The sequence below is a fragment of the Xiphophorus maculatus genome, chromosome 6 (assembly GCF_002775205.1).
Source record: "Xiphophorus maculatus strain JP 163 A chromosome 6, X_maculatus-5.0-male, whole genome shotgun sequence".
Classification (NCBI taxonomy): domain Eukaryota; kingdom Metazoa; phylum Chordata; class Actinopteri; order Cyprinodontiformes; family Poeciliidae; genus Xiphophorus; species Xiphophorus maculatus.
In genome coordinates this window covers 25,636,886-25,664,694 of record NC_036448.1, presented here as the reverse complement: position 1 = coordinate 25,664,694, position 27,809 = coordinate 25,636,886, and the positions used below count along the sequence as shown (strand labels likewise).

At 36.8% G+C, this 27,809-nt stretch overlaps 2 protein-coding genes and 1 long non-coding RNA gene across 10 annotated transcripts in view; 1 reads left to right on the top strand and 2 right to left on the bottom strand.

Annotated features, from left to right (window-relative positions):
• Positions 1-14,516, bottom strand: part of LOC111608962 — a 35,120-nt gene extending 20,604 nt beyond the window's left edge. The window contains exons 1-2 of the long non-coding RNA XR_002752929.1: positions 14,406-14,516; positions 10,611-10,693 (exon numbers count right to left, since the gene is read on the bottom strand). This is a non-coding gene — a long non-coding RNA (uncharacterized LOC111608962). The remainder of the gene's footprint in view (positions 1-10,610; positions 10,694-14,405) is intronic.
• A 2,530-nt stretch (positions 14,517-17,046) lies between these two features.
• LOC111608848 (gastrula zinc finger protein XlCGF57.1-like) lies at positions 17,047-20,119 on the top strand (the record flags this gene model as incomplete). The annotated part of the gene is made up of 2 exons (XM_023335235.1): positions 17,047-17,110; positions 18,684-20,119. Coding segments are annotated over exons 1-2 (1,500 nt in total), but the record flags the coding sequence as incomplete, so codon positions are not given.
• Positions 20,120-24,042: 3,923 nt separating this feature from the next.
• The window catches only part of LOC102236227 (rho GTPase-activating protein 12-like), a 64,067-nt gene continuing 60,300 nt past the window's right edge, over positions 24,043-27,809 (bottom strand). For all 8 annotated transcript variants that reach the window (XM_023335248.1, XM_014474898.2, XM_023335249.1 and 5 more), the window contains 3 exons: positions 26,872-27,006; positions 26,050-26,155; positions 24,043-24,979 (listed from right to left, as the gene is read on the bottom strand). In XM_023335248.1, the coding sequence (XP_023191016.1) occupies positions 24,805-24,979; positions 26,050-26,155; positions 26,872-27,006 (416 nt within the window). In that variant the 3' untranslated portion in view covers positions 24,043-24,804. The remainder of the gene's footprint in view (positions 24,980-26,049; positions 26,156-26,871; positions 27,007-27,809) is intronic.

Below are 27,809 nucleotides of genomic sequence, written 5' to 3'. Positions count from 1 at the left end.
TTAAGTTTGCTCCGTTTGAAAAAAACATCTGTATCATTTTAATTTCACAAACAAATCCAGTTGCATATCCGTGAGTGAAAGCGGAATTTGACCTCAAAGCAAAACTTGACCTAGTACTTGGTGGAGAAATGTTTGTTTACAAGCACAGCAGGGAAGTTTCTTAAAGTTGGACACAAAGTTTGAACTCAGCTCAGGAGGGCGAGCGGGTCACGACGTTACAAAACCTACAAAACCTAGAATTTCTTTGAGGCAACTTCCTTCCTTCACATTTCTGTACGATTGAGATCTGGAGACAAGCTAAGCTGCTTCATTATTTTAATATCCTTTGTCTTTATTTACCAACGTTTTGCTGGTAAGTAGCTTCTTACACTTCTGTGCATTCATTGAATTTTTGATGTCGGGAAGCAGCAAAGACTATATAGTAGTTTGTGTAGTATTTTGGTCACTGCAGCTCCCGTACATGTCCTCACCTGATAAGGTGATGGTCAATTTAGCTGAGGTCTCAAGGGGAAAAAATGGTCAGTCAGGGTGATAAAACATCCTGAAACTTTGACATCCCCCCCAGAAAAAACAAGAAAAAACACTTGGTTCAGGGTAAGCAAGTTTTATGAACTGCACTGCAAAAACACAAAATCTTACCACGTATTTTTGGTCTAGTTTCTGGTTCACTTGAAATAAGACAAAACTAACTTACAAGGAACCTTTCAGCAAAAATGGAAGCTTGTTTTAAGTCAGTAATTCCTTAATACTTTCAAAAAGTACTACTTCCACTTGTGCTTGTCACTAGACAATAAATTGTTGCAGGTGAGTATTAGCAGTCACTTAAACCCAATGTTTTTCACTATATTTGCAGAAAACTATCAAAATACCCACAATTGTTTATTAGTTGAAAAAAAATGCAGGTGTCTGTTGATTTTGCAGACACCTGTTGCATCAGATGGTAAAACTACCGTGCAGTTTTACAGTGCACGAAAAACTGCACGGTACTGGACATTAAAAACCTAATTTTACTCAATGAGACTCATATCTATTTATAAATGTTTCATATTCTGTTTTTATGCACTAATCTGATTTAATTTTCCCTTTGGGATCAACAAAGTGTTTTTGAATTTGAATTAAAATGAACACTCTGTAGTACATACTGAATACAGTTTGGTAGTGTCTTCCATAATTAAAATAAAAAAAATTTTAAGAGCACTTTAACATAACTTGGACTTTTTACACCAACAAGTTTTTTATTCTTTATTTTTCTCGATCATTGAACGAGTCACTTTTTCTTTTTACTTTATATAATTTTAAACAACTGAAGGTTCAGGCTGCTACTCTGATCTTCAGTGGGTGACAGTTTGTCCCTAAAATATGAAGCTCTAAAACTTGTAGATATCAATTACTGCAGTTTTAGCAGCAGCTTCACAGGTGTGAGGATTTTACTTATGATATATTTACAGAAGCACTCCATAAAAACACACCAGCTTCCCTTTGAACTATCTGCAGAAGGTTTCTGCACCCTTTCATCTTAAAAATATTTATGATTTACTGAAATAATTTAAAGTTTTGATCAACACAACTTGACAGGAAAATAAAACTTCACAGAATCTTAAAAAATAGGTTTAATTGTCGATCAAAGACTATGCAAAATGTAATTAAGCCACATTTTGCTGTTAGGTTTTCTCTCTTCTACCAGGAGAAATGGGTTAGTTTGTTCAACTGGTTTAGATATAATTATTCTACAGTGGTCTGTATTTAATCTCTGTACATTTCATAGTATTTTCTGCAAATAAAAAAAAACCCCTACAAAATCAGAACATTATTTTAAACTTATTTCCCTCCATGTAACTGTTTTTATATGTTTTGATCAAACTTTGAAGGTAGGATGATGAATTAGGCCGATATCTGCTCATTTATAAAATATAAATGGGCAACTTATACTGCCCATTTATATTTTATATCTGATACTTACGCCAGTATCTGCCTAAGTATCAGATACTGGACAAATAAAGTGAGAATGGTCAGATCATCAAAACACTTTAGTATCAGATCAATATGCAGTGACTAAATATGATAATCAGTTTTGAAATTAGAATTTCAGTAAAGAAAAAGAAGCCAATCAAACTAATCTGAGACTTTGTGAAAAATATATGGTGACAAAAACATTTTGTGGGGTTTCTGGCCCATTCTTTTCTGCAGGATTGTTTTCATTCAGCCACATTGGAGGGTTTTTCAATTATAAATAATAATTTTAATCAGTTCAGGTCATGCCACAACATACTCAACTGAATTTAGGTCAGGAGTTTGGTTAGGCCAATTCAAGTATTATGGCAGTCTGTTGGAGTAGCTCTGTCAGTTTGTTCTTTTTGTTGACTTTTGTTCATAACTGTTTTGGTTAAGGTCTAGCATGTTTGGATAACAATTTCCTCTGGTTTTGGACGCTGTGCAGCTAAAAGGATTTTTGCTCTTGGTTGCTATGATGTGTAGTCATGGCGATAAGGTATTTGGTTTGTTAGTAATAATAGTGGTACCTGGAAATCTAATATTTTCTAAGATTTGCCCCAAAACAATCAAGGACGTTAAATAAAGTAACTGACAGTTTGCAAACACAAGACTAATTTCTGATTTACAATTTCAAGAGCTGACCTGGATTATTTCAGACATGTTTATTATCCTAGTACACAAATCTCGTTGCTTTATTCCTGCACTGACTGGGCACACAACTTTATACTGCTTACTTGGTTACTGAATATTTTCTGCACTGATAAGGAGCAATAATGGATTTTGTGAGCTAAGCAGCTTAGCAAATTGTGCCAACCAAGCATCAAAACAGTCAATTACAGGCTGACAAAAATGGTTTTTGCTATCACTTTGTGATATCTTTCTTATCAACTTTCAGGTCATAGTTTTAACTTTGAATTTTTGTAGAAGTCCAACTTTCTAAGAAAACTTTGTAAGTACAATTAAAAAGACACAAAGCTTTTCCAGGAGAAAGCCTCCATATTTTTAATTACTTTGAATTGTTCCCCTCCTCGCCAGTTGGGGTGCTGCACCACAAACAACTGAAGGAAACAACACAAAAACCTTTGTAGAAGACATTGTTACCAAAATGTAAACAAAAATAGACTACCAATAAATTTTAGTGGTTGTAGGATTACTCGATTGTCTTTGGTAATAGGACACAAACTATTTCCCCCTCTAGTGCTAGACTAGCGTATTTGTTTGGGCTGTATATACCCAGAATGCCCTGCATTATAGTCCACTTCCTGCTTTTGGAGCGGTCTACGGTCCGCTTGGCGTACATATATGCATTCAAACTGTGCCAGAGTTCACTTCAACCAAACTGAGACCAAGGTTTGTAGGTGGACCAGAGAAGGGTCTTAAAGTGACCAAAGAGAGTTTCACTAATCTGAACTAGCAGAGGAGCAGATCTACGTCATTTAGTGGCTTTTACTTCCACTGGGATGATCTTACTGTTGGTACAGCTAGCTGCTGCATGGACGTATTTGGACAAATAAGGTGTGGATGTCTATTTCAGTCTGCTGCTTCAGTACGGTGTATATTTTAGATCCTTATCCTCACACAAATGGATTCAGATGTCAGAGCAAAGATAAAAAGCCATCAGACCTCTCACTAAACAGCATCAGAATGAAGTCTTAGCAAAAACGGCTTCAGACGAAAAGGTCTCAGAAAGAAAGCCAATCAATACCTATAACAGTTTTACCACCTTGGATTCTTCCAGAAGTAATAATAGATATGACAAAATGGAAAAGGAAAAAAAAGACCAGAGACTTCTTTGTCTGAAGTCGTTTTTGCTGAGACTTTTTCATTCAAAGCCATTTTTGCTGAAGTTGTTCTTTCTTAAGATGTTTTTTTCTGACGCCTTTCTTTCTGAGACCTTTTCGTCTGAAGTTGTTTTTGCTGAAAGTTTTTAATATGATATCTTTCTTTCTTAGACCTTTTCGTCCAAAGCCGCTTTTCCTTAGAAGCTGTTTTTTCTGAAGCCGTTTTTGCTGAGACCTTTTCGTCAGAAACTGTTTTTGCTGAAAGCTTTTAATCTGATGCCTTTCTTTCTGGGACGTTTTCATCTGATGCCTTTCTTTCTGGGACGTTTTCATTTGATGCCTTTCTTTCTGGGACGTTTTCATCTGATGCCTTTCTTTCTGGGACTTTTTCATCTGATGCCTTTCTTTCTGGGACGTTTTCATTTGATGCCTTTCTTCCTGAGACTTTTTTGTCTCAAACTGTTTTTGCTGAGATCTTCTTGTCTGATGCCTTTCTTTCTGAGATTTTTTCATCAGAGGTCTTATGGCTTTTTGTTTGTCATCTGACATCTGAGGCCATTCGTTCTAATGTTTGAGGATGTCCTAAATGTACACCGTGCCTCTGTCGTCTTCTTACATGCTGCGTCATCTTGTTGCTGCAGAGACAAGGGCGACAAAGTGCAGATGCTAAAGCAGCCAACATTTTCAGCCTGACGGTTTCCTGATAGAATCCAGAGGAGACTGGACTCTTCCCCACGTTTATCAGCAGCAAGCAGCAGAGCAATTACACCACAAACTACAATGGAGAAGATTACTGGAAACAGCTTCTGCAAATTAACATAACTCAGAGTGAAAGCTTCTCTCTCTCTCCCCGTCTCCTCAGCTAAACCTGTTAACATGCAGTCAAAGGAATCCCTTGCTTGAATTCACACTCTGGTGATTTTCAGGAGTGTTATGTTGCTTGTCTGGCAGGATTCAGTCAAACACAGATTACTGACAGAGAACAATGTAATTTTCTTTTAAACGACAACAACAGAAACATCTTCTGTCTCTGCAAACAGATGTGACCCATCTATATTTCCTCGGATTTTCTACGTTGGACTTTGGACCGTACTTAAAAAAGTACAACATTTTAATCAAAGTAGAACTTCAAACAGAACGCTAACGGGATTAAATAGGAAGCATTTATGTAAATGAGAGAGAAAATCAAAGCGTGAGATGTTTTTCAACGGAACACCAAATGACCAAAGAAGTGGAACTTGTTGGAGGTAATCAGGCAAGGCAGCGAAGCTTAAAACTGACAGGGTGGACAAACTTAACAGAGCATGTAAAATCACAGCGTTCGACGCTCTCCCAGCGGAGCAGGAAGCTCAGTGATCTAATCCAGCATGCTGTGTTAGCAGATGCTGCATGATTTAGTCATAGGTTTTAAAAGTCAAGGTCCAGGTACTGCCAGTCTCTTATAAGCAAAGTAAAAAAACACAACATAATACCTATTCAGGGTTAAATGGCGTTCATAAGCATTTGCAGCAGTGATTTCTTTCATTAAATGCATATTTCTCCTTTTGCAAAATGTGGAGACAAACGGCAGAGCAGATTCCTGACGCTTTATGCTAATCTGCTATTATTTGCCTCGATTTGTCCTTGATGGAGACAGCTGCAGCCTCAGGCATGCTGGAGAAACTGTCTGGATTAATGCCTAACACACACACACACACACACACACACACACACACACACGCACACACACACACACACACACACACAGCTGAATATATTTTTCAGCACTGATCTGTATCACTACCTCAGCTAGCAGACACTGATAATATGGTTTCTATTGTTAGTTGTTGAATCCTCAGTGCTGGAATCTTTCTCGATGATTATAATATATATTTATACTGGTTTCAAGGTATGAAAAAGTTGTGCGGAGGCTCTGGCAAGAAAAGGTTAATGGGTGAAGATCAACCTGTTGCAATAAATAATAAATCAATTAATCACATTATAAATTAAGCTCAATAATTTTCATTTGCATGATTTATTGTTTTTCTCTTTTTCTACTAAAAACTGGATGATAAAAGTCTTCAGTCTGGTGTTTTGGTCTCAACTTTCCCGTTTTCTTGAAGAATGACTTTTCTTTAGACTAATTCATTCTGTTTGTTGTTTCTGTCGTTTTGTTTGTTTATTTTGGATATTTAAAATGTCTTACACCTCCAGTGTTAAATGTTCATTAGAATTTAAAGTTTATTCATCTTTGAGAATGGGTTCTTGAATTATAAAATGATTTCTAAACAACAATATTATAATTTATCGAAATAACTTCTGAGACAATTTATCGACCAGCGAAATTTGTTATTGCGAAAGGTTTACATCAAAGCATTCTAAAGAAAAGAACACATTTTACAACTGTAATCAAAATACCGTACTGTAATATTTTTACCTAAATTTCTTATACCGGCCCAATTGGCCTAATCATTATATATATTGATATTGAATGATAGAAAAATGCTATTGTGATAAAACATCGTATCATCCAGGCCTACTTTCAACATTTGTGTCCATTTCAAAACGGAAAACTTTGTTGTGAAATGACTCTGAGGAAGCTCAAAGATACCAAATTAAGCAAAACTCTCCCACCACTGCGGAATAAGATCACAGGTCTACTTTTCCTCTTTGACGGGATAATAATTTGAAAAGGAAGACAAACGCCTCCCAGAAGTTATAAAAATCTACATGTGTCTGGAGGCATAAGAACAAAATAACCTGCTCTGGTACGCTCCATTTCTATTGTCGCTCTTTGTTTCCTTTCACAGGAGTAAAAGCTTCTGGAGTTTGAGTTTTGTTTTCAGTGTTTGTCCTGTGAGGACGGTGTGACCACTTATCGATCAATCTACAGTGGGAGAAATGTCACAGCATCGCTGTGGATCAGCAGACTGGCCTTTGAGGATAAATCTCATTAACTTTGCAACATTGCCATTCTGCTGTCAGTCAACAAACCAAAATGCCAAAAAGAAAGCTGGGACCTTTGCTCCGAGCAGAGAGAAATACCAAACAAGGGAGTCAAATGGTTAGGAGACATGAACCTCGTCGTTTTTGCTCTGGTTAAGCCGAATCGTTTAGCAATTTTGGGCTTTGTCTGTAGAGAAGTCTGACTCAATAACGGTTTCTTATTAAAAAATCCTGTTAAAGCTTGTTTAGTATTAAAATCACCAATCCTGCTTAGAGAATTAAGCTGCATCTTTAAAATATCAATTAACTCCCAAAATTTTAATTTGGCAGAGTAAATCCTTCAACTCCATCTAATTCTGCTATCAGGCGAGTCATGGGTTACAAGTACAATAAACTCATATAAACAAATATAGACACATTACATATTAGTTTCACCTTTTGTACTGAATTACTGAAATAAATAAAACTTTTGATGCATATGAAATTAACCTGCATGTAATTTGATACAAAGAGAGACTGCAGGTAGTTTTTTTTGGAAGTTAACAATTTTAAATGCAACGAAATTTCGTTCTGTATATACCTTGTGCATGCAAAATGACAATAAAGTCAGTCTAAGTTTAAGTCTAAGTCTTAAAGTATATGATAATGAATGGAATTAAGAATCTATATAAAAATAAAAACCAGAAGTTTAACTCTTCCCACTATTTCTTATTCCAAAGTATTGCAACTTTAACAGTTCTGAAGTATGCAAATTTAACTAAATAAAATCCTCCTGAAACTGATTTGTTTTTTATGTTGTAACAGACTTTTATGAACATCTAACTGCTATTTTTTTAAAAAAACAACAAAAAACAAAAACAACTGTGATTCTTTTAAAGCATCAACTCGGAGCACAGCATCTTTACGCATTCTCTGTCAGAAAACAACAGATGACAGGGAGATAAATCCAGGTGGAAAAGTGGGAAATTAATCTTTTATAAGTTTCCAGTGCATTCTGACAGACAAGAGTTAGCCCTCTACGGGAAATAAACACACAGAGGCAACTCATAATGTTTTTGAGAGGCTTTATCCCGATGTTTCACAGTTTCTTTCTTCTGAAAGGCTGATTCTGTCCGATCTCTGCCAACCAGCAGGAGACAGACACGTATTGCTAACAACCTGGAGCTGCTGCCACTCAGGTCAATCTATAAAGAGATCCCCCACACAGTTTGCAGTAACCGTTAAACCTCAAAGCCTTGTGGAAACAATTGCTAACAAAGAACCCCGATACTCAGATCTGCAGTGGTTTGAATCTGTAAAATGCAGGAGGTTTGGCAGCTTGATGTACGGCTAACACAACGTCAAGGCAGAAAGACATCAGAAGTGAACTTAGAGAAGCAAAGGTTGATGCCCATGAATTTTTAAAAGCATTATCAGATCATTTCCAAACAGTCTGAAGTTTGAAGGATTGTTTTACAGCAAGAAGGTTTAACTTCCCATCAATGGAAATCCCAGCAATTCACCACATAGTCAAACCATGCAGCAATTACAGAAAGAGCGACATCTCAGACTCTAAGGCTGAGTTCTCACTGCAGCCTGAAGCGACCCAATTCCAATTTTTTTGTCAAATTGCATTTTTTTGCCGTGGCCGTTCACACTTCCAAATAAATGCAACCTGTATGTGTCCTCCAGTGTGAATGGGCAAATGACCTGAAAGTGTCCTGCATGTGCAGTAGTGGGTGCAATAACGTCAGCAGCATTCACAGTGTTTTGCCAACCACCATAAAAAGAAGTGCTCAGTGTTTGTAGAAGTAAACATGGAGGCTAACGGTGGAGCATAGCTTACACATTTGAAGTTGTTGTCCAACCGGAGCAGTATAGTAACAACAATCCTTATTATAGTCCGTCATAGTGGTTGTTTTTCTTCCCGCTTGCAAGTATCAGGGCGCAGAATAGTGATATTTGACGAGTATCAATGACACTCAGGTCATATGAATGCGACATGGATGTTAGGTCGCATTTGAATTGGATACATATCGGATACCCAAGTGGCCTTGGTCACATTCGAAAAGAATCTGACCTGTGTTGTTCAGACTGTCATGAAAAGATCAGATACAGGTCGCATTACGTCAAAATATAATTGGAATTGGGTCACTTCAGCCTGCAGTGTGAACACAGCCTAAAAGGCTTCAGCCAGAATGTTAAATAATAAAGCTTATGACATTTGGGAAAAGATTGTAGCCACACACCTCTTGTTCCTCAGCATTGGACCTCTGCATGTCACTGTTGGTCACCCATAGTTTTGTTGAGTTAAAGGTGATGCCGACTGTCCTACAGCTGAAGCTTTATTTAAATTTGGTCAGTGACTAAAACCCAAATAAACTTTATTTTTTGCATATAAACTGTCTGAATAAGTTCTTAAGAGTGTTGCCTTTATGCTTCTGGTCAAATTTGTGGACATTTTCATGTGAATTTGTTTAATTCTGCTATGTTTTTCCTAAAACTGTCTCAGTGCTGCCCTCTTTGGGTTGAATGGTGGTTACTGCAGCTGAATTTTTCTATTGGTAACTTTAGTTCAGCCACATTGGAGAGTAAAACCATCTCACTCAGAAACACACCAACAGTGGCGAGACAGGAGTTCGAATAGCGAGCATTGAAAAAATTATTTTCTCAGTATTCAACTTGTGATTTATGTGCAAACTGAGAGGCACAGCATGAAAGTCTCCAATAAAATTTTTAAAAGCGGCAAAATTGTTGCTATTCGCTTTATGAGAAACAAAAATCGCTCAAAGGGCCTGAAAAGTTGCTAAATATAGAGAATAAGTCAATAGGTTGGCAACAGGGCTTCCTTCATCCTGTCCAAAGCCCCACTAAAGCCCACCCACTCATCCCCACACTTGGCCACGCCCACCAGAGTTTCTTGGCTCCGACCACTTTGATGGAATTGTCCAAAATGTGTCTGAGGGCGTAGCGATGCTTTAACAAGACAATGATACCAAACTCAGCAACAAATGTTAAATCTACAAGAAACTGGCTGGAAAAGTAAAGAAGGTGTTACACGGTCTAGTCAAAGTCTTACTGAAATTCTGTTGTAGGACCTAAAACCAGCAAATAGGCAGTATGTTGTGCAAATACCAGTGTTGTTGTGAATTGTGTCATTTAAAAGTTAATGTGTTGTTTTAATCTTTCAAAATGGCGGATGATTTTCAGGTATTTTCATAAATGTAAACAGACGGAGTTTCTGCCGATTTTACCAACTCAACTTAAATACTTTTTAAAACCTTTTCAAGATTATTATGAATGGATTTAACAATAAATCTCCACAAAAATGTATGGACCTCATCCAGGCAGCTGGGGAGAAAATTTGCACTTACCCATGATACATGCAAAAAAGCTGGCTAGCTAGCAGTGGTATAATAGCAGCTAGTTAGCGGTAGCCTCAACCTCAGTGAAAATGCATGAGTGCGAATGACAAAAATTTTTTAATAAATAGAATATTTAAGATTAAATAGTTGTCAAGACTAAATTTAAGACTTGTGAATAACATATTTAACATATTAAAGGCCAACTTAGTTTTAACAAATAAATTTAAGACATTTTAAGGGCGCGCGGCCCTCACTGAATAATGAAAATGGTAAACAACAGAATATGTTTGGTTTGCACAAACTCTGCAGTTGACAGATCTTCAAGGTAAATTCAATAAGTCAATATGGCTGGGGTGCATGTAAAGCCAGACTTCTCTCAGTGGGTTTCATTCAGTGAGCAACCCGCCTGTTAGGCTGCACAGGCACTGTAATCATCATGAAAGGCTGCACACATGTGCTGCATTTAAATATTGAAAGAAAAACATATTTACTTGGCAAATGTGGTAAAAAGAAAAAAGACCCTGGGGGGCACTTGTTGGATTTTATGTGTTGGGTTTCAGCAAAGTACCGTAAACAGTTGATTTCACACTCTTCCTCCGCCGTTGGATCATCGGGTCACTCCAAACATCGCCTGGTCAAACCCTCAGTTAGCTGTTTAAAAGGACAATAATAACTCTTTTTAACATATGAATGCACACATGGTAGATGATGTCAAAGGTTGTTTTCAATAGAGAATAGATAACAGAAATGTAGCTGGACAATTTTAGCAGCAGAGATTACATATTTTCCTGATATTTTGCAGTTCAAGATAGCAAACAAGATATGTTGACCTGAATCTGCAGATATGTGGATGACCTATGGTCGGTATTCTTATTGCCATCATATATAAACACTGCCGGCAGAAATCACTACAGTGTGAAATGCCTCATTATGTAAATAGCAGAGCTGCAGAGTTATGAAAATATGATAATAATATTGTTAAAAATCCCAACGATAGAATCAGTTTCATTAGCTTATGAAATGAGTGAATGAATATGACATTACCAAATTTTGCTGGATGATAAATTGCCCCAGACGTTAGTATGATAATTGATAATATTGTTGTTTTAAAACCATTTTCAATAATGCCCATGGCATAATGATGCGAGAATACATTCTCAAAGATCAATAAACTTTCATTTCTAACAAACATTTAACACTGGAAGATATTTTATATATCCAAAATAAATAAACAAAACAACAGAAACAACACATAGATTGAATTCTGAATTCTCATGAACAAAATTGAACTTAAAACAAGGTGCTAGTTGAGACCAAAACATCCAGTTTTTGGTAGAGAAATGAGAAAAACTATAAATAAAGCAAACAGAAATTATCAATTTCATTTTAATTTATCATGCAATTAATTGATTTATTTCTTATTGTGGCAGGCTTCGTTTCATTGGCAGATTATTTCATTTATAACATGGGAGAATTATTTTGCTATAATGACTTTATTTTATTAATATCAAAGAATTATTTAATTAAAACAAGCTCCTATATCTTGCTGCAAAGTTACTTTTAAGTTAGTTTTGTCTCATCTAAAGTGAACTAGGATATTTGCAATTGAAACTAGACAAAAATTATTTGGTAACATTTTGTGTTTTTGCAGTGTATTTATAGCTCATGAATAGTTTTGAACATTGAATTTATAATCTAACTAACCTAAATGTATTTTAGTGAATATTTAAAACAACAGCTGATATTGTCCAAATGATCTAATTACTTTCTGGAACAGATGCATTTACAGTAAACTTTCTTACTGCACTAACTCTAACAGGACGGACGTGATTAATTAGTTCCTAAAAGGTTTAAGTTTAAGTGGATTTTTAAGCTGCATCCCCGTTCCTGTTGTGAGGAAGCGAACGGCGGTTCAGCCTGTGCTTATCATTCCTTTGCAGTCAGCGACTGAACAGATATTAGCCCGGCCTTATCAGCGAAGGCCACAAAGCGCTGAGGGTGAAGCGGAGCGGGTGCTGGGAGGGAAGCAGCTCCTCAGAGAGCCGGTTAATGATGCTCCCCACTGATGGAGGCTGACGCCGGGCCTGAAGCGTCTCTGTGGACGACCAATAGCAACTGTCGCTATCTAATTTCAAAGACGGCACACAATCTGCTCATTCTGAACGGTCCGAGTTGAAGAGTATTGGTAATAATGTTCAAAATTCAGCTAAATATATTTCACAGGACACTCTGCAAAGTCAGTGCTCAAATCGTGGATTAAGTTCTTTAGAACCGAGTTTGCATCCTTAAAGTTTTCTCTGTTGCAATCTTCTAAGCCAGTGTTTCTCAAAGTGGGGGCCGGGGACCCATGGGGTGCCACCAGAGGGCGCCTCAGAAAACATCAAGGAAGATGGGGGAAAAAAATATCCAATACATTTTTAATCACAAAGGAATCAATATTTTAATAAAAAAAATCTAATCTATTTTTCAATTATTATTATAAAATATAAATTAAACTAATTTACTGAAATGTTATTTGCCATCCTCAGCTTTCTGATTGGCTTCCAGTCAAATTTATCAAGCTGTTTTGCTTCCCTAAGTTTATGTTTCTTTTCATATTTTGTAGAATTATCTCCTGGTTTGCAAACAGGCTAATGCTGCGGCACAAAAAAGTTTGGTAACCCCTCTTCTAAACTTCAACTATTAACTCATTTGTTTGTTTAATTAATTTTAAGAATAGTTGTGATTATTTCTCTTGTAATGAGTTAAAAGTAATCACAATAGTCCATAAAACTGGAATTCCTAATATTATGTTGATAATGTAGTCTTTGCAGATTTACTTGCAATAAATGGAAATGATGAATACATTTATATAAAAGGAGCTTTTCATCTGTATAACACCATTCTGTGATTATAGTGCAGAGAAAGTCCTTCGCTTCTCCAATGACGTCCCAAACTCTGTAAATCTGTATTCAGTCAGCAGAGCGACACTGAGGGAAAAGTAGCCGTGTGACCTCTTCTTTGCAGATGTGACTCTGTAACTGGAACAGTTTAAAGTAGGGCAGAGCTTAAAAGAGCCTGCATGCTCAGCACAACTCTGTTAATGGGAAAAAAGAAGTCCATGCAGACCTTGAGACAAAAGAGATCAACCTCGATGTCCGAAACACGACTTTGCCGTTCATTAAATAAAAGATATTTTCCCAAACTTTAATATTCCTTCATTTTAAAGTGGCCTGAACATTTCCTGACACTTGGGAAAATATTCTGTATCAGCCATTTGTTGGATCTTAACAATCCACTTTGTTCTTTATCCATTTTTCTAAGCACACTATACTGCACTATAAACCCACTATTCAACTACCCACTCCAAAAACAAAATCTTACAGAGTATTTTTGGTCTGGTTTCTATTAGGGCTTTTGTAAACTAATATTTTAGTAATCGAGTAATCTATTGATTATTCTTACGATTAATCAAGTAATCGGATAAAAAATGTATAAAATAAAATATTGGTAAATCTGGCATAATACCGGTAATACTATCAGATATCAATATCAGTCCAATTTTTCATTTTTGAGCATCTCTAACAGTAACTTTTTTGTAGTTTAGAAAACTAACCTGTAACAATAATAGCTCACTATCTAAGTTAACCTGAAGTAATACAAAATCTGAAATTATATTCAATTTAACAATAAAGAGGCAGGCTCACAAATATGCTTATAAAAAATGTCTCCAGCTCCAGCTTTTAGTTTATGTATTCATCTTCAGTCAGTCTAATAGATGAATTCTCACCTTGCCCCATACCTGTCAAGCTTTGGAATATGGGAAATGTCACCTGGAGTAGGGGGGCTTAGGGTGGGGAGTGGGGGGCAGGCGAGCGAACGAACGTAAAATGGGGTGAAGGGGGAACAGACAAACGTACAAGTCGGGGGTGCGGGGGACATGCTGTGGTGGTGCAGGGGGTTAGCACGCCCCCCGTTTGGAGGCCTTCGTCCTCGACGCGGACGTCGCGGGTTCGACTCCCGATCCCGGCGACCTTTGCCGCATGTCCTCCCCCCTCTCCTCGCCCTCTTACCTGTCTGCCTACTGTCGCACTGTCGCGCCACTAGCACCGCAAAAACTCTTCGGAGAGAAAAAAAGAAACATTTTAAAAAAGTCAGTGAGGGAAAGACGAACGAACAAAGCTAATGTACGACCGGTAGACCAGGGGACGAAAGTAAGAACAGGGGGGAGCAATACGGGATATGGGTTCATCACACTCAGAAACTCATCTACCAGTGAGACCGGGATAACATGAAATTTATTGTGCGGTTCGTCCGTAAAGCTACACTTACACTGTAAGCATCAACTACTCAGCCGCTCGCCGTGTTCAGTCTATCTGCTCACCTGTATAAATATTCTCGCAGCGCTCTTCCCGCCGTTCGCTCTGAACCAGCAGCTCCCGGAGAAGAAAGGCTGCCATACTCCCTCCAGACATTGCGCCAGTCATTTTAAGGATGCTTATTGGTCCCCTAAAAACGATAAAAACCCGGGGATTATCATCAGTCAATAAAATCCCCACGGGCCAAACTTGAAAATTGGACATTATGCTACTAACATTTAGCTTTCGTCAACAACTCAGAGGGGGAAGTCAGAAATGTATTAATTTATTACTAATAAATTAATAACATGTATCGCAATAGATGTTATCAATATCAATAGCTAATACGTTTGATAGAATTTTCAATAATTTCACTCGACCACGGTGGTTTCAGAACCGCACAGCATTCTGGGCGATCTAAGCAGAGGAAAACCTTCAGCCGGTTGGTGGAATCAACTTACTCACTCACTCTTTGGTTTCCTAGCAACTCTCATTCTCTGGTTAGCAACTACTTGTGCAGCAGCAGTTTAAGGTTTCACTACTGTGCTACATAGCTGCTTAAAAATAAAAAAACGGCATGAAGTGAAAACTGGATGAAAGAGGGAAGGTCACGTTACTAGTTTGATAGTATTTCAGATTTTTAAAACAAACAAAAAAACTAATCAATCAGATATCAACTGATCTGAAACGATTATATTGTGGTACGTTTTTCAGACAAATAGTCCAGCACTAGTCTGATGTTATAGTGTCAGGACAGAGTGACAATTTTAACAAATGCATTAAAAAAGAATAATTTTTGTAGAACTACTGCAGCTTTAAAGAGGAAAAACAACTTTCTAGCTAACTGGCACCAGAGAACAAAAGTGTAAATAAAAGGTTGGAACCTTTTTGGAACAAAAAGTCTCATATGGTGTTTTTCAGTCTGTCTGAAGCGAAGTCTGACATGCAGTGCGTTTTTAATGTTCAATGCTGCTCTCCACATCATATCAGCTGCCCTTTGCTGTCTGAGAAGCCTGAATTCATGTGACCACTGCATGTAATTTCACACACGTCTGCTCCTCTGAACTCTCTGGAAGGAGGGTGTGACCTCAGCTTTTACGTTGAGTAGATACCTCTCTTTCACAGCTCCTGTTTCTGGAGAGTTTAAATTATATACTTGATGCAGATTTTCTATGATTACATTTCATGTGCATTTTGTGAAGAGCAGAAATTTCTTTTCTGTGGAATTGAGCAGTCAGATGTGAAGCTAGAGGCCGCATAAAAGCTGCAGTGAAATGTTGAAAATTTCTACAACACAGAAGATATTTGCACAGCTGAATAAAGAAGAAAGCCCTTAGCCTTCTGAAAACGCTTTGTATTCACAGATAAAAGAATTTATTATCACGGTTTAACACTGACCCGACATCAAAGATTTCATGAGCTACATTTCTTCCATGGTTTTATGCCTGTAATGTGTTTTTTTTAAATAGAAACTGGTATTGAATCTACTTGTGAGTTTAACCTTCAAAACATTGCACCAAAGTGGATAAAAAGACAGAACTAGTTAACGTAAACTTCAATATTACTCTCTACTCTTTTCCCACACTTAAAGAAAAAATGTTACATTTAAATCATAAATCAATCCCATGTATACTCTTAAATATATTTTTTTATTTATTAACAAGGTGGGTTTATATATCTATTGTGCAAATGCTGATATAGCTTAAAATGTAGGAAAAAGAAAACACTGACAATAAAGCCATTTTATCTGGGAATATTTTCATATTAAATATTTATAACTATGATGCAAAAACGTGTACGTACTAAGCACACTTCTGCCACATTGTAATATATTTAAACATGAATGTTTTGTTTAAGCACACATATACAGTATGTCAACAAATGTCATTTTAAGTTGCGTAATGACAATTTACTTTCAGAGGCTGAAAACTGTAATTCAAATTAACTGATTGATTATAGAAGTTCAGTTAGTCACTGGGAACTACATTTACTCGATTTATCCATTCAGGTGTATAACAATGTCTGATACAAATGGCTTTATAAAAAGGATGGCTTCAGCTTCCTGTTGTTAGAAACCGGATGAAGAAGCCAATGTGTTGGTAATATTAATAAAATTGTAACATATTGTATTGTTATTACTATTAAATTAAATGTGTACAAAATGAAACACTCACCTTCTTCTTTGGTATAACAAGAGTTGCTGAGAAGGTTGTAGCTCACCCACAACTGCTAATTAGCTTAGCTAAGTTAGCTTAGCCGGGTGGTATCCCTTCCGAATCTTATTTGCCGGTTAATTTTGAACCTTGGAACATTATTTATGGAAGCCCGTTTCCGCCACTCTGTTAAAAAAAATCTCATTATGAGATAGTATCTCAAAATAATGAGATAGTATCTCAAAATAATGAGATAGTATCTATCTCATTATTTTGAGATCATTTTTTTTAACAGAGTGGCGGAAACGGGCTTCCATAGATTTGCCAACCGCCAAAAAAAATCGAAGAAGAAGAAGAAGCAGAAGACGGAGGGCACATGGTCTGTTTTGTTTACCGTGTGAATGTTTAAAAATTCCTTCGGTCCAGCTTAAACAAGTTCATGAACAAGTGGTTAAGTGCTGCGGAAGAAACATTCACAGAGTTTAACGAAGTAACCGTCGAGTCGGAGGAAGAGATGGACGATCAGCGCAGACTGCTGGCTTTTTTCCGGACTCCCCAGATAATCTTACACCGAATAGGTAGGAAACACCAACGTTTGGTGTTCCGTCTCGCCGGCAACGATTGTGGCCAGACATTTTTTCTAACTTTCGGAATCTAGAAATGTTGCTTTGACATTTTGGGTCCTGGTTAAAGTTTTAAAATAATATAATGGGTTCTCTACTCTTAAGTTATATCAGTTTCATTTAGCTACGGCGAATCGTCGCATGACCAGGCATCTTTACGTTTTGCCTGTACAGGAGCAAGTCAATGGACCTTACCAGAGGAGCAGCTTTTCATTGGCTGATGCCCATTCTACGTGGTCACGTGCGCGGCCGTCTCACAAACACACTTAGCTTCCCGTTAGCTAAGTACAGCATAATGACAGAACTGATCCAACTTCTACACCTTGAAGCCTGTCTGCTACACAGTCTTAGGTTAGCTAAACAGATCAATATGCAATGTGTCTGTATCTGACATACACTAAAGATTTTATTTTAGCAGAAAAGGCTTTGGACTAAACTGTTACTTGATATGGTAACGGACTGAATGTTATGTTTTTAAAGTAATCTTTGCTCATCTTGCGGGGCGCAGGCGGTTGCCACGGTAACAGGTTTGCTTAAACTACAAAGAGAGAGAGAGTAAAAAGGTATGAGTAGTTTTGAGTTGATCACCTGTTCGGGTTATTTTACCTTTGTTTCCCTTTGCTGTGGCATTACAGCCGCTGTAGTTTCTAAACGTTGGACTAATTACCTCGTTTGTTTATGAGTTTACGTCATTCACAACAAACATCAAATAGAACAAATATATTTCATAAAATTATAACAAACAAAAGGCTTCTACCGTGGTAATTATGTGAAATTAAATTAATTATATCCTAACTTCAGAAGATTTGCCTTTACCTTTACAGAGCTCTTTGGTTCCTCCTATCAGTCTGTAGCTTCTCATATTGAGGTCAAAGTTCAGATCTACCATAACTGACTGACACCTGCTGGCCTCAGGTTTGCAACCAGCTTGTGACTGAGAAACCAGTAACCTCCTCCCAGATGATGACATGAACTTGTTAGTTCCTCTGTCCATTGTAGTAGCTGATATATTGTGAAAATCCAGTAGAAATGATGCACTAATTAGTCATGTTTACATAGAAACAACGCGCTGTGAGGCTTTGCTTGTGAGACTTGCGGTCACCTGGGTCGGTTGTGGGCGGAGCTTGGTAAGGTCCATAAAATACTTTAGTAATCAACTATAAGTAAAATATCTTGTACATATGTTCTTTAAAGGTCTTCTACTGACCTTTTAAAGGTCTTCAGTATCTTTAAAAGGTATGTATCTATTTATACATACAATCTAATCTATTGTATGTATAAATAGATTAGATTAGTGTAAATTAGTTTACGTAGTTTCCCACTGGCAACAATAAATCCTGAATATAAAACTGACATTTAACTAACATAACCAACATAAAATGTAATAATTCCTAAATAACAGAAATAATTATAACTTGCACTTAATTAAAAATGTCCAATTACAAATTTGGGATTAAATTAAAGTCTTCTCTCATTTACTTCAATAAATAAAGTTAACAATTCCTCTTTTTTCTGTTTTATTCTCTAGATCGCCAACGACATAACGTTTATAAGAAGCTATGTGACCTGGAGAGGAGCTCCACTCTGGACCAGGAGGAGTTAGAACCTCTGCAGGGGAAACAAGAACAGGAAGAGCCAGATGATCAACAGAGAAAAGAAGAGCAGGAGGATCTAAAACATCAGCAGAAAAAAGTGGAAAAGAAAGACGTTTACTGCAGTCAGAGTGAAGAACAGGTTGCATCAAAACAGGAGACTGATACCTGCATGGGGGCTACTGTTTATGAGCAAACACAAGACTCTGAATCAGAACCAAACGGGAACCAAGCAAACTTCCAGGAAGCTGCTGCAGCTGAGAAGAAAAACCAGGAAAGAAGCAAACCTTTCTCATGTGTCATCTGTGAAAAACGTTTCACTGCCAAATATGCTCTCAATGATCATATTAGAATTCACACTGGTGAAAAGCCGTTTCCATGTGGGAACTGTGGAAAAAGTTTTAGTCAAAAACAGGATTTAACTCGGCACATGATGATTCACACTGGTGAAAAGCCGTTTCCATGTGGGAACTGTGGAAAAAGTTTTAGTCGAAAACAGAATTTAACTGAGCACATGATGATTCACACTGGTGAAAAGCCGTTTTCATGTGGGAACTGTGGAAAAAGTTTTAGTCGAAAACAGAATTTAACTGAGCACATGATGATTCACACTGGTGAAAAGCCGTTTTCATGTGGGAACTGTGGAAAAAGTTTTAGTCGAAAACAGAATTTAACTCAGCACATGATGATTCACACTGGTGAAAAGCCGTTTCTATGTGGGAACTGTGGAAAAAGTTTTAGTCAAAAGCATCATTTAACTGAGCACATGATGATTCACACTGGTGAAAAGCCGGTTTCATGTGGGAACTGTGGACAAAGTTTTAGTCAAGAACAGAATTTAACTCGGCACATGAGGATTCACACTGGTGAAAAGCCGTTTCTATGTGGGAACTGTGGAAAAAGTTTTAGTCATAAACAGGATTTAACTCGGCACATGATGATTCACACTGGTGAAAAGCCGTTTTCATGTGGGAACTGTGGACAAAGTTTTAGTCAAAAACAGGATTTAACTCAGCACATGATGATTCACACTGGTGAAAAGCCGTTTTCATGTGGGAACTGTGGACAAAGTTTTAGTCGAAAACAGAATTTAACTCGGCACATGATGATTCACACTGGTGAAAAGCCGTTTTCATGTGGGAACTGTGGACAAAGTTTTAGTCGAAAACAGAATTTAACTCAGCACATGATGATTCACACTGGTGAAAAGCCGTTTTCATGTGGGAACTGTGGACAAAGTTTTAGTCGAAAACAGAATTTAACTCAGCACATGATGATTCACACTGGTGAAAAGCCGTTTTCATGTGGGAACTGTGGACAAAGTTTTAGTCGAAAGCTGAATTTAACTCAGCACATGAGGTGTCACACAGGTGAAAAGCCGTAGAACTATTTTCCATATTTGTCCTATGTTGAGGTTCATTATAACAGTCATTTAGATGAAAACTGGAGGGCTTTCTTGTTTATAAAGTGGGAAAATGGTTTAAGTTTCTAATTTGTAAAATGTGATAATTTGGATCTTGGCATTTGGATACTTAGAGATGTACAATATGAATTTGAAGTATTGATTTGCATTATTCTGTGTGGAAAGAATGAGTGGGGTGAATGAGGTTTACTTTAATAAATTTTTAATCCAAAATAAAATGTGCTGTTGTGCATTCTTTGTAGATTTTCATTACGGTAATTGTTTTGCACTTTGAAATTTACTGTATTAAAAAAAAATCTTTGATAGGTTTGTCTTTAAAGCAAAACTAGACTGAAACTGATGCTGTTATTTGTTTCAAATTATATTAACCAGTCTATATAAAAGCTTTTCAAATAAATTAATATGTCCTTTTGCTTAGAAAATGCAATATACATATTTTCCTTCATTGATTGTGCTTGATTGTACAAAGTATGTGTGATTATTCTCTCCAATAATTTGGTGTGTAGCTTGTCGTAGTTGTATAATTTTTCTATTTTCTGCTGTGGCTGTTTTCTATTAAAGATCACTATCTTTTCTTAAAGTTGAAACTAATTTAATCTCTACACATAGATATATGTTTGATTAATTCCTTACAAAGTCACATGATCACTTGCATTTCCCTTGAAAATGTAGTGAGTGCTGAACGCTACTGCTGTAATTTGCATAAATATTTGAGTTTAAGTGCATGATCATGCTTACAAAGGTAAAGTATAATATATTTTGAAGTATTTCAGTATTAAAGAGAGTAACAACTTTTAACCCATACTCCAGTAACAAGAGTGTATAAGCTAACATTAGTCAAAAAGAAAGCTGTTAGCTTAAATATTAATATTATGTTGGCTTACGCTAGCGTGTTGGTTAACACGACTTAACACATTAAATACGGATGGTTTAGGTTTTAGTTAAAAAACATTAATGTTAGCTTAAATTCTTTGGTTACCATGTTGCGGTATGTTAGCATAACATTAACTCAATCCATTGAGTAAGTTTAGCTTAGCTTTTTTGTCCCAATTAAACAAAAGCTAATGTTACGTTAAATGCTACATCATGTTGGCTAACAGTAAATTAACCTGTTACGGTTAGCAGCTATTATGGCTGTGGGGTGGAGAGCTTTCTCTGTCTGCATCACTTGTGGCACAGCAGCTGCACTGCTGCTGAGAGGATGGCTCTGCAGAAAAAAATACCAATCTTTGCTTTCATCAACCTATAAAACACTGTATAATTTCTCTTAAGTCCAGTCACATTTCTAAATTCAATTCAGTTGATTTGTATAACACTAATTTACAATAGGTAATCTCAAGACAATTTACCAAAACAAAGTAATTTCTATTCTACTTTTTATATAGTGCAGCAATTTAAATGTATAATACAAGTCACACAAAAAAAAAATTAAGTTATCCGAGTTAAAAATGCAGATTGCATCATGTCATTGACTCGTCATTGACTTGACTTGTTTATATGCTTCTCGCTCTTCAAATTACTTTTACTCTGTAATGATTGATTTTATCCATATTTTAAGGGGAAGCTGTGGAACCAACATGTACAGTAGGTAAAGCCTCTCGTCAAACTTCAATATGACAGGTTATGAATATGAATAATTAGGGGGGGTAAGGGATGAGGGGAGGGGGTAGGAAGTGTTGACAGGTTTGTCTTAAATGCAAAATGAGATTGAAACCGATGCTGTCATTTGTTTCAAATTATATTAAACAGTCTTATTTTTAGCTGTCTACAAGCTTTTCTAATACATTAAGATACCTTTGTCCATTACAAGAAATGTAATACCATCTGTAAACTATTTGCATGCATTTATTATTCTTGATTGTACAAAGAATGTGTGATTATTGTCTTCAATAATTTGGTGTCTCCCATCTTAATTGTATAATTTTTCTCATTTCTGATGCTGTCTTCTTTTAAAGATTCTTTTATAGATATATGTTTAAAGTCTTAGAACGTAACAAGAACAACTGCATTTTCTATAAAAATGGAAGTGTCTTTAACAAGTAGCTTCGTAACTGTATGTTAAAAGGGCACATGTTGCATTCATTGAATGCTCTTGCTGAAATTTGCAGAAATATGAGTTCAATTGGATTTAGTTGATTTTATTTAGGAATAATTCAAAAAGTAAAATTCATCAGACTATCTGTGTTGATTATTTAAAATGAACGGTTATTTATTAATAGTATGTAATCCTTGAGTGACAGTCTGATTTGTATGGAAGCCCGTTTCTGCCACTCTGTAAAAAAAAAAAATTATCTCATTATAATGAGATAGTATCTCATTATTTTGATAATTTATTTTTATTTTTTTTAACAGAGTGGCGGAAACGGGCTTCTATAATTATTAAACTAACAAACTGATCAATACTAAATCACTACCTGAAGCTATGGCTACGTTTTATAACAGCTTTAATTAACCAGTTTTTACAAGGCCGAAATAACAAACTGTCAGCTTCCTAAACCGTAACGGTTGTAAGAGAGACGGCTTCGATGGGTATGCTGTGATTGGTTGTTCTGTTGCTGGGTAACAGCCAACTGCTGCTGATTGGAGGATGTGCAACCTGTTTCGTGCCCCAGTTCTATATCCACTCATACTCTTAACAATGAAAAGCTACTTCAGTTTATTTCAAGAACTGGTGTTCTGCATCACATATACATAATTTGGAAATGTTTTTCTTAGTTTTATAATTTATTAATTATGCTTTATCGCTTGATGATTTTTCTTTTGTCATAAGCCATTTTTCCCGCTAGCTAGCCTAGACTCTTTTGTTTTGATTATTTACCCAGAATGCTTTGCGCTGTAGTTTGCTTCCTGCTTTTGAAGAGGTATCGGTCCGCTTGACATTCACATATGCATTCCAACCGAACCGAAACCTCAGTTTTTAGGCGGATCAGAGTTTAAATGCGAATTCACACCTCGCCAAATGAACCAGACCATCTAGACCAGGGGTGGGCACTCCTGGTCCTCGAGGGCCGGTGTCCTGCAACTTTTAGATGCATCTCTACTTCAACACACCTGAGTCAAATAATGAGGTCGTTAACAGGACTCTGGAGAACTTGACTGCACTTAGGAGGAGATTCAGCTGTTGGATTCAGGTGTGTTGGACCAGGGAGACATCTAAGAGTTGCAGGACACCGGCCCTCGAGGACCAGGAGTGCCCACCCCTGATCTAGACAAACAAACTAGAGTTGGGTTACAGTGGATTAAACTGGGTCTGGTGCGAATGCAAACATTAAGAAAACACAAACCTACAACGTGACATCTCTTTTTAGAGGTATTTATTCCAGTTTGATGCATCCAACAGTCACTGACTCGCATGTAAACCATCATTCCCAGTTTATGGACTCATCCCTCTCATCTGTTGCTTCAACATGAACCACTAAACAGTGATTTCTTCCTCTCCACGTTATAAACACTCAAGGCATACAAACTTACATTTGCTATTTGTACAATTTATTGTCAGTAAGTCCATTCGATCTCCACTCTATCCATCCAAACCTGGTTCACATACACACATAAACACTGTACAGTGTTCAGAGGCTGAAATATTTTAGTCTATTAAGTCTTAAAGAAGCAGATGAGTACCCTTGTTTTAAGCCGAGGCCGTGCACTGCAAAACACAAAAACTTAAAGTGTTTTTGTCTACATTTCAGTGAAGTGTAAGACAAAACTAACTTACAATTAACTTTTTAACAACTTTTCAGGTAAATAATTCCTTAATATTAAAAAATGTACTGGTTCCATTGGCAGATTATTTCAGTTATAATACATTTTTCCTATGTCATAAATGAAATAATCTGCCAGTTGTTTTTCTTAAATCAATATTCAAGGATTATTTTCTTAAAACAAGCTCCTATATCTTTGCAAAAAGTTACTAGAACGTTAGTTTTGTCTTATTTTAAGTGTACTAAGAGATTTGCAAAAGAAAGGAGACAAAAATAGTTTAGAATTTGTGTTTTTGTAGTGTGAGATGATTTCTTCTAACAGATTTAATACAGAGAACATTCTTTCTTCTGTTTCTCAGGAGCATAAAGAGAAGCACATTCAGGGGGAAATAAAAGAGACAAAAAACATTCAAAAATAATAATAAAAAAAATACAATAAAAACAGCCAAAACATGTTCTCCCCACTCCATCACTTTCTGGTTTATTTCTGCTTAATTTGATAAACATCTAAAGCCAAGCTGAGGTGAAACCACCGTCTGGTTTTGATTCATGACAGGAGTGAGTATAAGTGATGAGATTTACAGCGCAGCGCGTACAGATCCCGTTCAGCATCGTACATCTCCAACACTGACGCCTCATCTGTAATACAGTCAACTTAAGCTGCTTCCTCCTTTTACGCTCAGCCTGTGCAGTTTGTTGCACATTAAGAAGAAATCCAGTGACGGGACTAGGAAGACGTCGCCTTCGAAGTGAAGTGGCACAAATGCAGCTGCAGGACAAAGTGAGATACTGAAAAGTGCAAAGAGTCAAAAGTTTATTTGGTCGTTTCTCTGAAGGAACACGGTCAGTCGGTTGGTCGCTCTGCGATGTTTTGCAGTGAGCAGCGACGCCGGGTTGGGAAGAGCTCTGCATTAGGAGAAACGATTCTGGCATCTACCTGCCAAAAATGTTCTCATACTCCAGCAATATGAGCTCCACTATCTGGTTCTGGTAAACCATGTTGAAAGCCATGTTCAGGGTCTCCGTTTCGGGCCGCAGCAGCGTGGGACCGAAGACGATGGCCACGCTCTGAGTGGTCATACGGTTTTCCTCCCCATGATCGATCACTCTAGGAAAGAAAACGGGAAGAAACGTGGAGACAGAACTTTTATTAGTGGTTCATATAATGATAACTTCAGGGTTCTGACACAATTGGCCTCCAGAGTTTCTGAAGATGTGTTTCAAAAAGTCTCATGATTGTTTAACAATGCAAAATAAAAATAAAAATGTGAATTTATAGCAGAGATTTCAACACAGAAAGCTTTAAATCTCTAACATTCCAGTTTCTGTTTCTAATCTGAAAGGAAAGATAGGAAGAATGAAACAGGGTACAAGGAAGAAAGGAAAGAGAAGGAAGGAAAACAGGATACAAAGAAAGAACAAGCAAAGGAAGGAAAGAAGTGAGGAAGGAAGGAAGAAACAAAAAAAGAGGAAGGAAAACAGGGTACAGAGAAGGAAGGGAAAAAGAAAGGAAGGAAAAAAGAAGGAACAAATGAAGAGGAAGGAAGATAGGATGTGGGGAAGAAAGGCCATAAGGAAGAAACAGAACAGAAAACAGAAAGAAAAAAAGGATCAAAAAGGAAGGAACAAAGATGAAAGAAGAAAGGATGGAAGGGAGCGGGAGGAAGGAAATACAAAAATGATGGACAGAAACATTAAATGAGGAAGGACACAATAAGGGAACAAGCACAAAAAAAGGAATGAAAGGTATAGGAAAGGAAAGGAATGTAGGCAGATTGGAAAAACAACAAAAGGGGGAAAAAGGATGGAAGAAAAATGACAGAATGAAGAAAAATGAGGAGAGAAGAACACATTGAGGGAAATAAAGAAAAAATAAAGGACAAATGGAAGGAAGGATTGAAGGATGTAAACAAGGAAGATCAAAAAATAATGCAGCATTCAGAGAAAGAAAAATACCGAATCACGTTTGGAAAAACAAATATTTTCACTGTTTTCATACCAGAATCAAACTCTGAATTTTATTCACACGCTAATCAAAAATGTCGCCTCCTCATCACTGCAGATGTACGACTTTATCAAATAAGATCCAACTTTTGAAGTCTTTCCACATTCTTTCATCCACTTGTTGCTGTGGGGTAATAAAACAAGAATAAACTGTAAAACATGTGACTTTCTTACTTCCTGAGGTGTTTGAAGAGAGCCTGCATGGTGTCGTGGTTGGGCCTGGGCAGCTGCCGCACCAGCTCTTTGATGGCCTGCACCCGCTGCCTGTAGTCCGAGATTTCTGCAGAAAAAGAAGAAAAACAACATCAAAACCTGGATCCACCGCAGAGTTATTCTGGTTGCAGCACAAACAAAATGTTTCTGATGAGTTTCTCTCACTCATGCAGTACAAACACATCTAAAACATGAACAGAAAACTCATTTAACAACAGAGGAATGACAGCAGTAAGATGCAAACATGTCCAGTGGAAGTTTTAAAATTTTTCCAGCACTACCCTTTGGAGATAAAAACAATACAAATATAATAATAAAAAGGAGCTCCAATTCACTATTGTATGATACAATTTATTGATATTCATATCAAAAGCAGAAAATCTTACCAAACATTTTGGTCTAGTTTCTAGTGCAAATCTTACATCTTGTATTACACTTCAAATAAGACAAAAATAACTGACAAGTAACTCTTTAGCCAAATAGAGGTGCTTGTTTCAAGTCCTTAATATTGATATTAATAAACTAGTTCCACTAGCATATTAATTCACTTATAATAAGACATTTTCAAAAAGTTATAAGTTTAGCGATCTACCATTGAAACTAGCATATTTTCATCAACGTTAGGGAATTATCACCTTAAAACAAGCTTCTATTTCTTGCTGAAAAGTTATTTGTAAGTTAGTTTTGTCTGATTTGGAGTGTACAAAGATATTTGAACTAGAAACTAGTCAAAAATACTCGGTAAGATTGTGTGTTTTTGCAGTGTAGCTGTGTGACGCGTACTGATGGCGGTGACGAAGTCGTGGAACAGAGCGTAGGTGAAGAGCGGCTCGGGCAGCTCCCTGAAGAACATCTTCAGAGCTCCGGTCGTCACATGGATGTCCTCCCACTTCGAGTCCGAGAGGCTCAACTTCTCATCTGAATAAAAAAAACCACTTTTCAAAGCCTCCTTTGCTGCCAAAACACAAAATCTTATCAAGTATTTTTGGTCTAGTTTTTAGTGCAAATATCTTAGTACATCTGAAATAAGTTAAAACATTTCAGCAATACAGTTATGGAAAAAATTAAGAAACCTTTTAAAGTTATAAATTTCTCTGATTTTACTTTTTCTAGATACATGTTTGAGCAAAAGGAACATTGTTCTTTTATTCTATGAACTACTGACAACATGTCTCCAAAATTCCAAGCAAAAATTTAGTATTTATTTTCAGAGAATCAGAAATGGTCAAAATAATGAAAAAAATGCACAAAAAAAATGCTTTCAGACCTCAAATAATGCAAAAAAAAAAAAAAACAAGTACATATTCATTTAGAAATAACAATACTAATGTTTTAACCCAGGAAGAGTTAAGAAATCAATATTTGGTGGAAAAACCAGAAGGTTTTCAATGGGGGTCAGTGCACTGGGCTCTTCATTTTCTCCAGAGCTGCATGTATATATAAGCTTCTTTTGAGTAAATAATTTCTTAATATTGTTTTAAAAAATGATTAGTTCCAGTCATGTCTTGTTATTTCAGTTATAACAAGACATTCCTCCCATGTTGTAAGTAAAATAAACTGCCAGTGGAACTAGAACTGGGTTGCTAAGTAACGGGCTGGGCTGGGCTGGGGTTGCTAGGTAACGGCGCAGTGACTGTTGAATGTGAATTAAGTGGAACTAGAACTTTTAAAAATCAATATTAAGGAAATACTGACTTAAAACAAGCTCCTATATCTTGCTG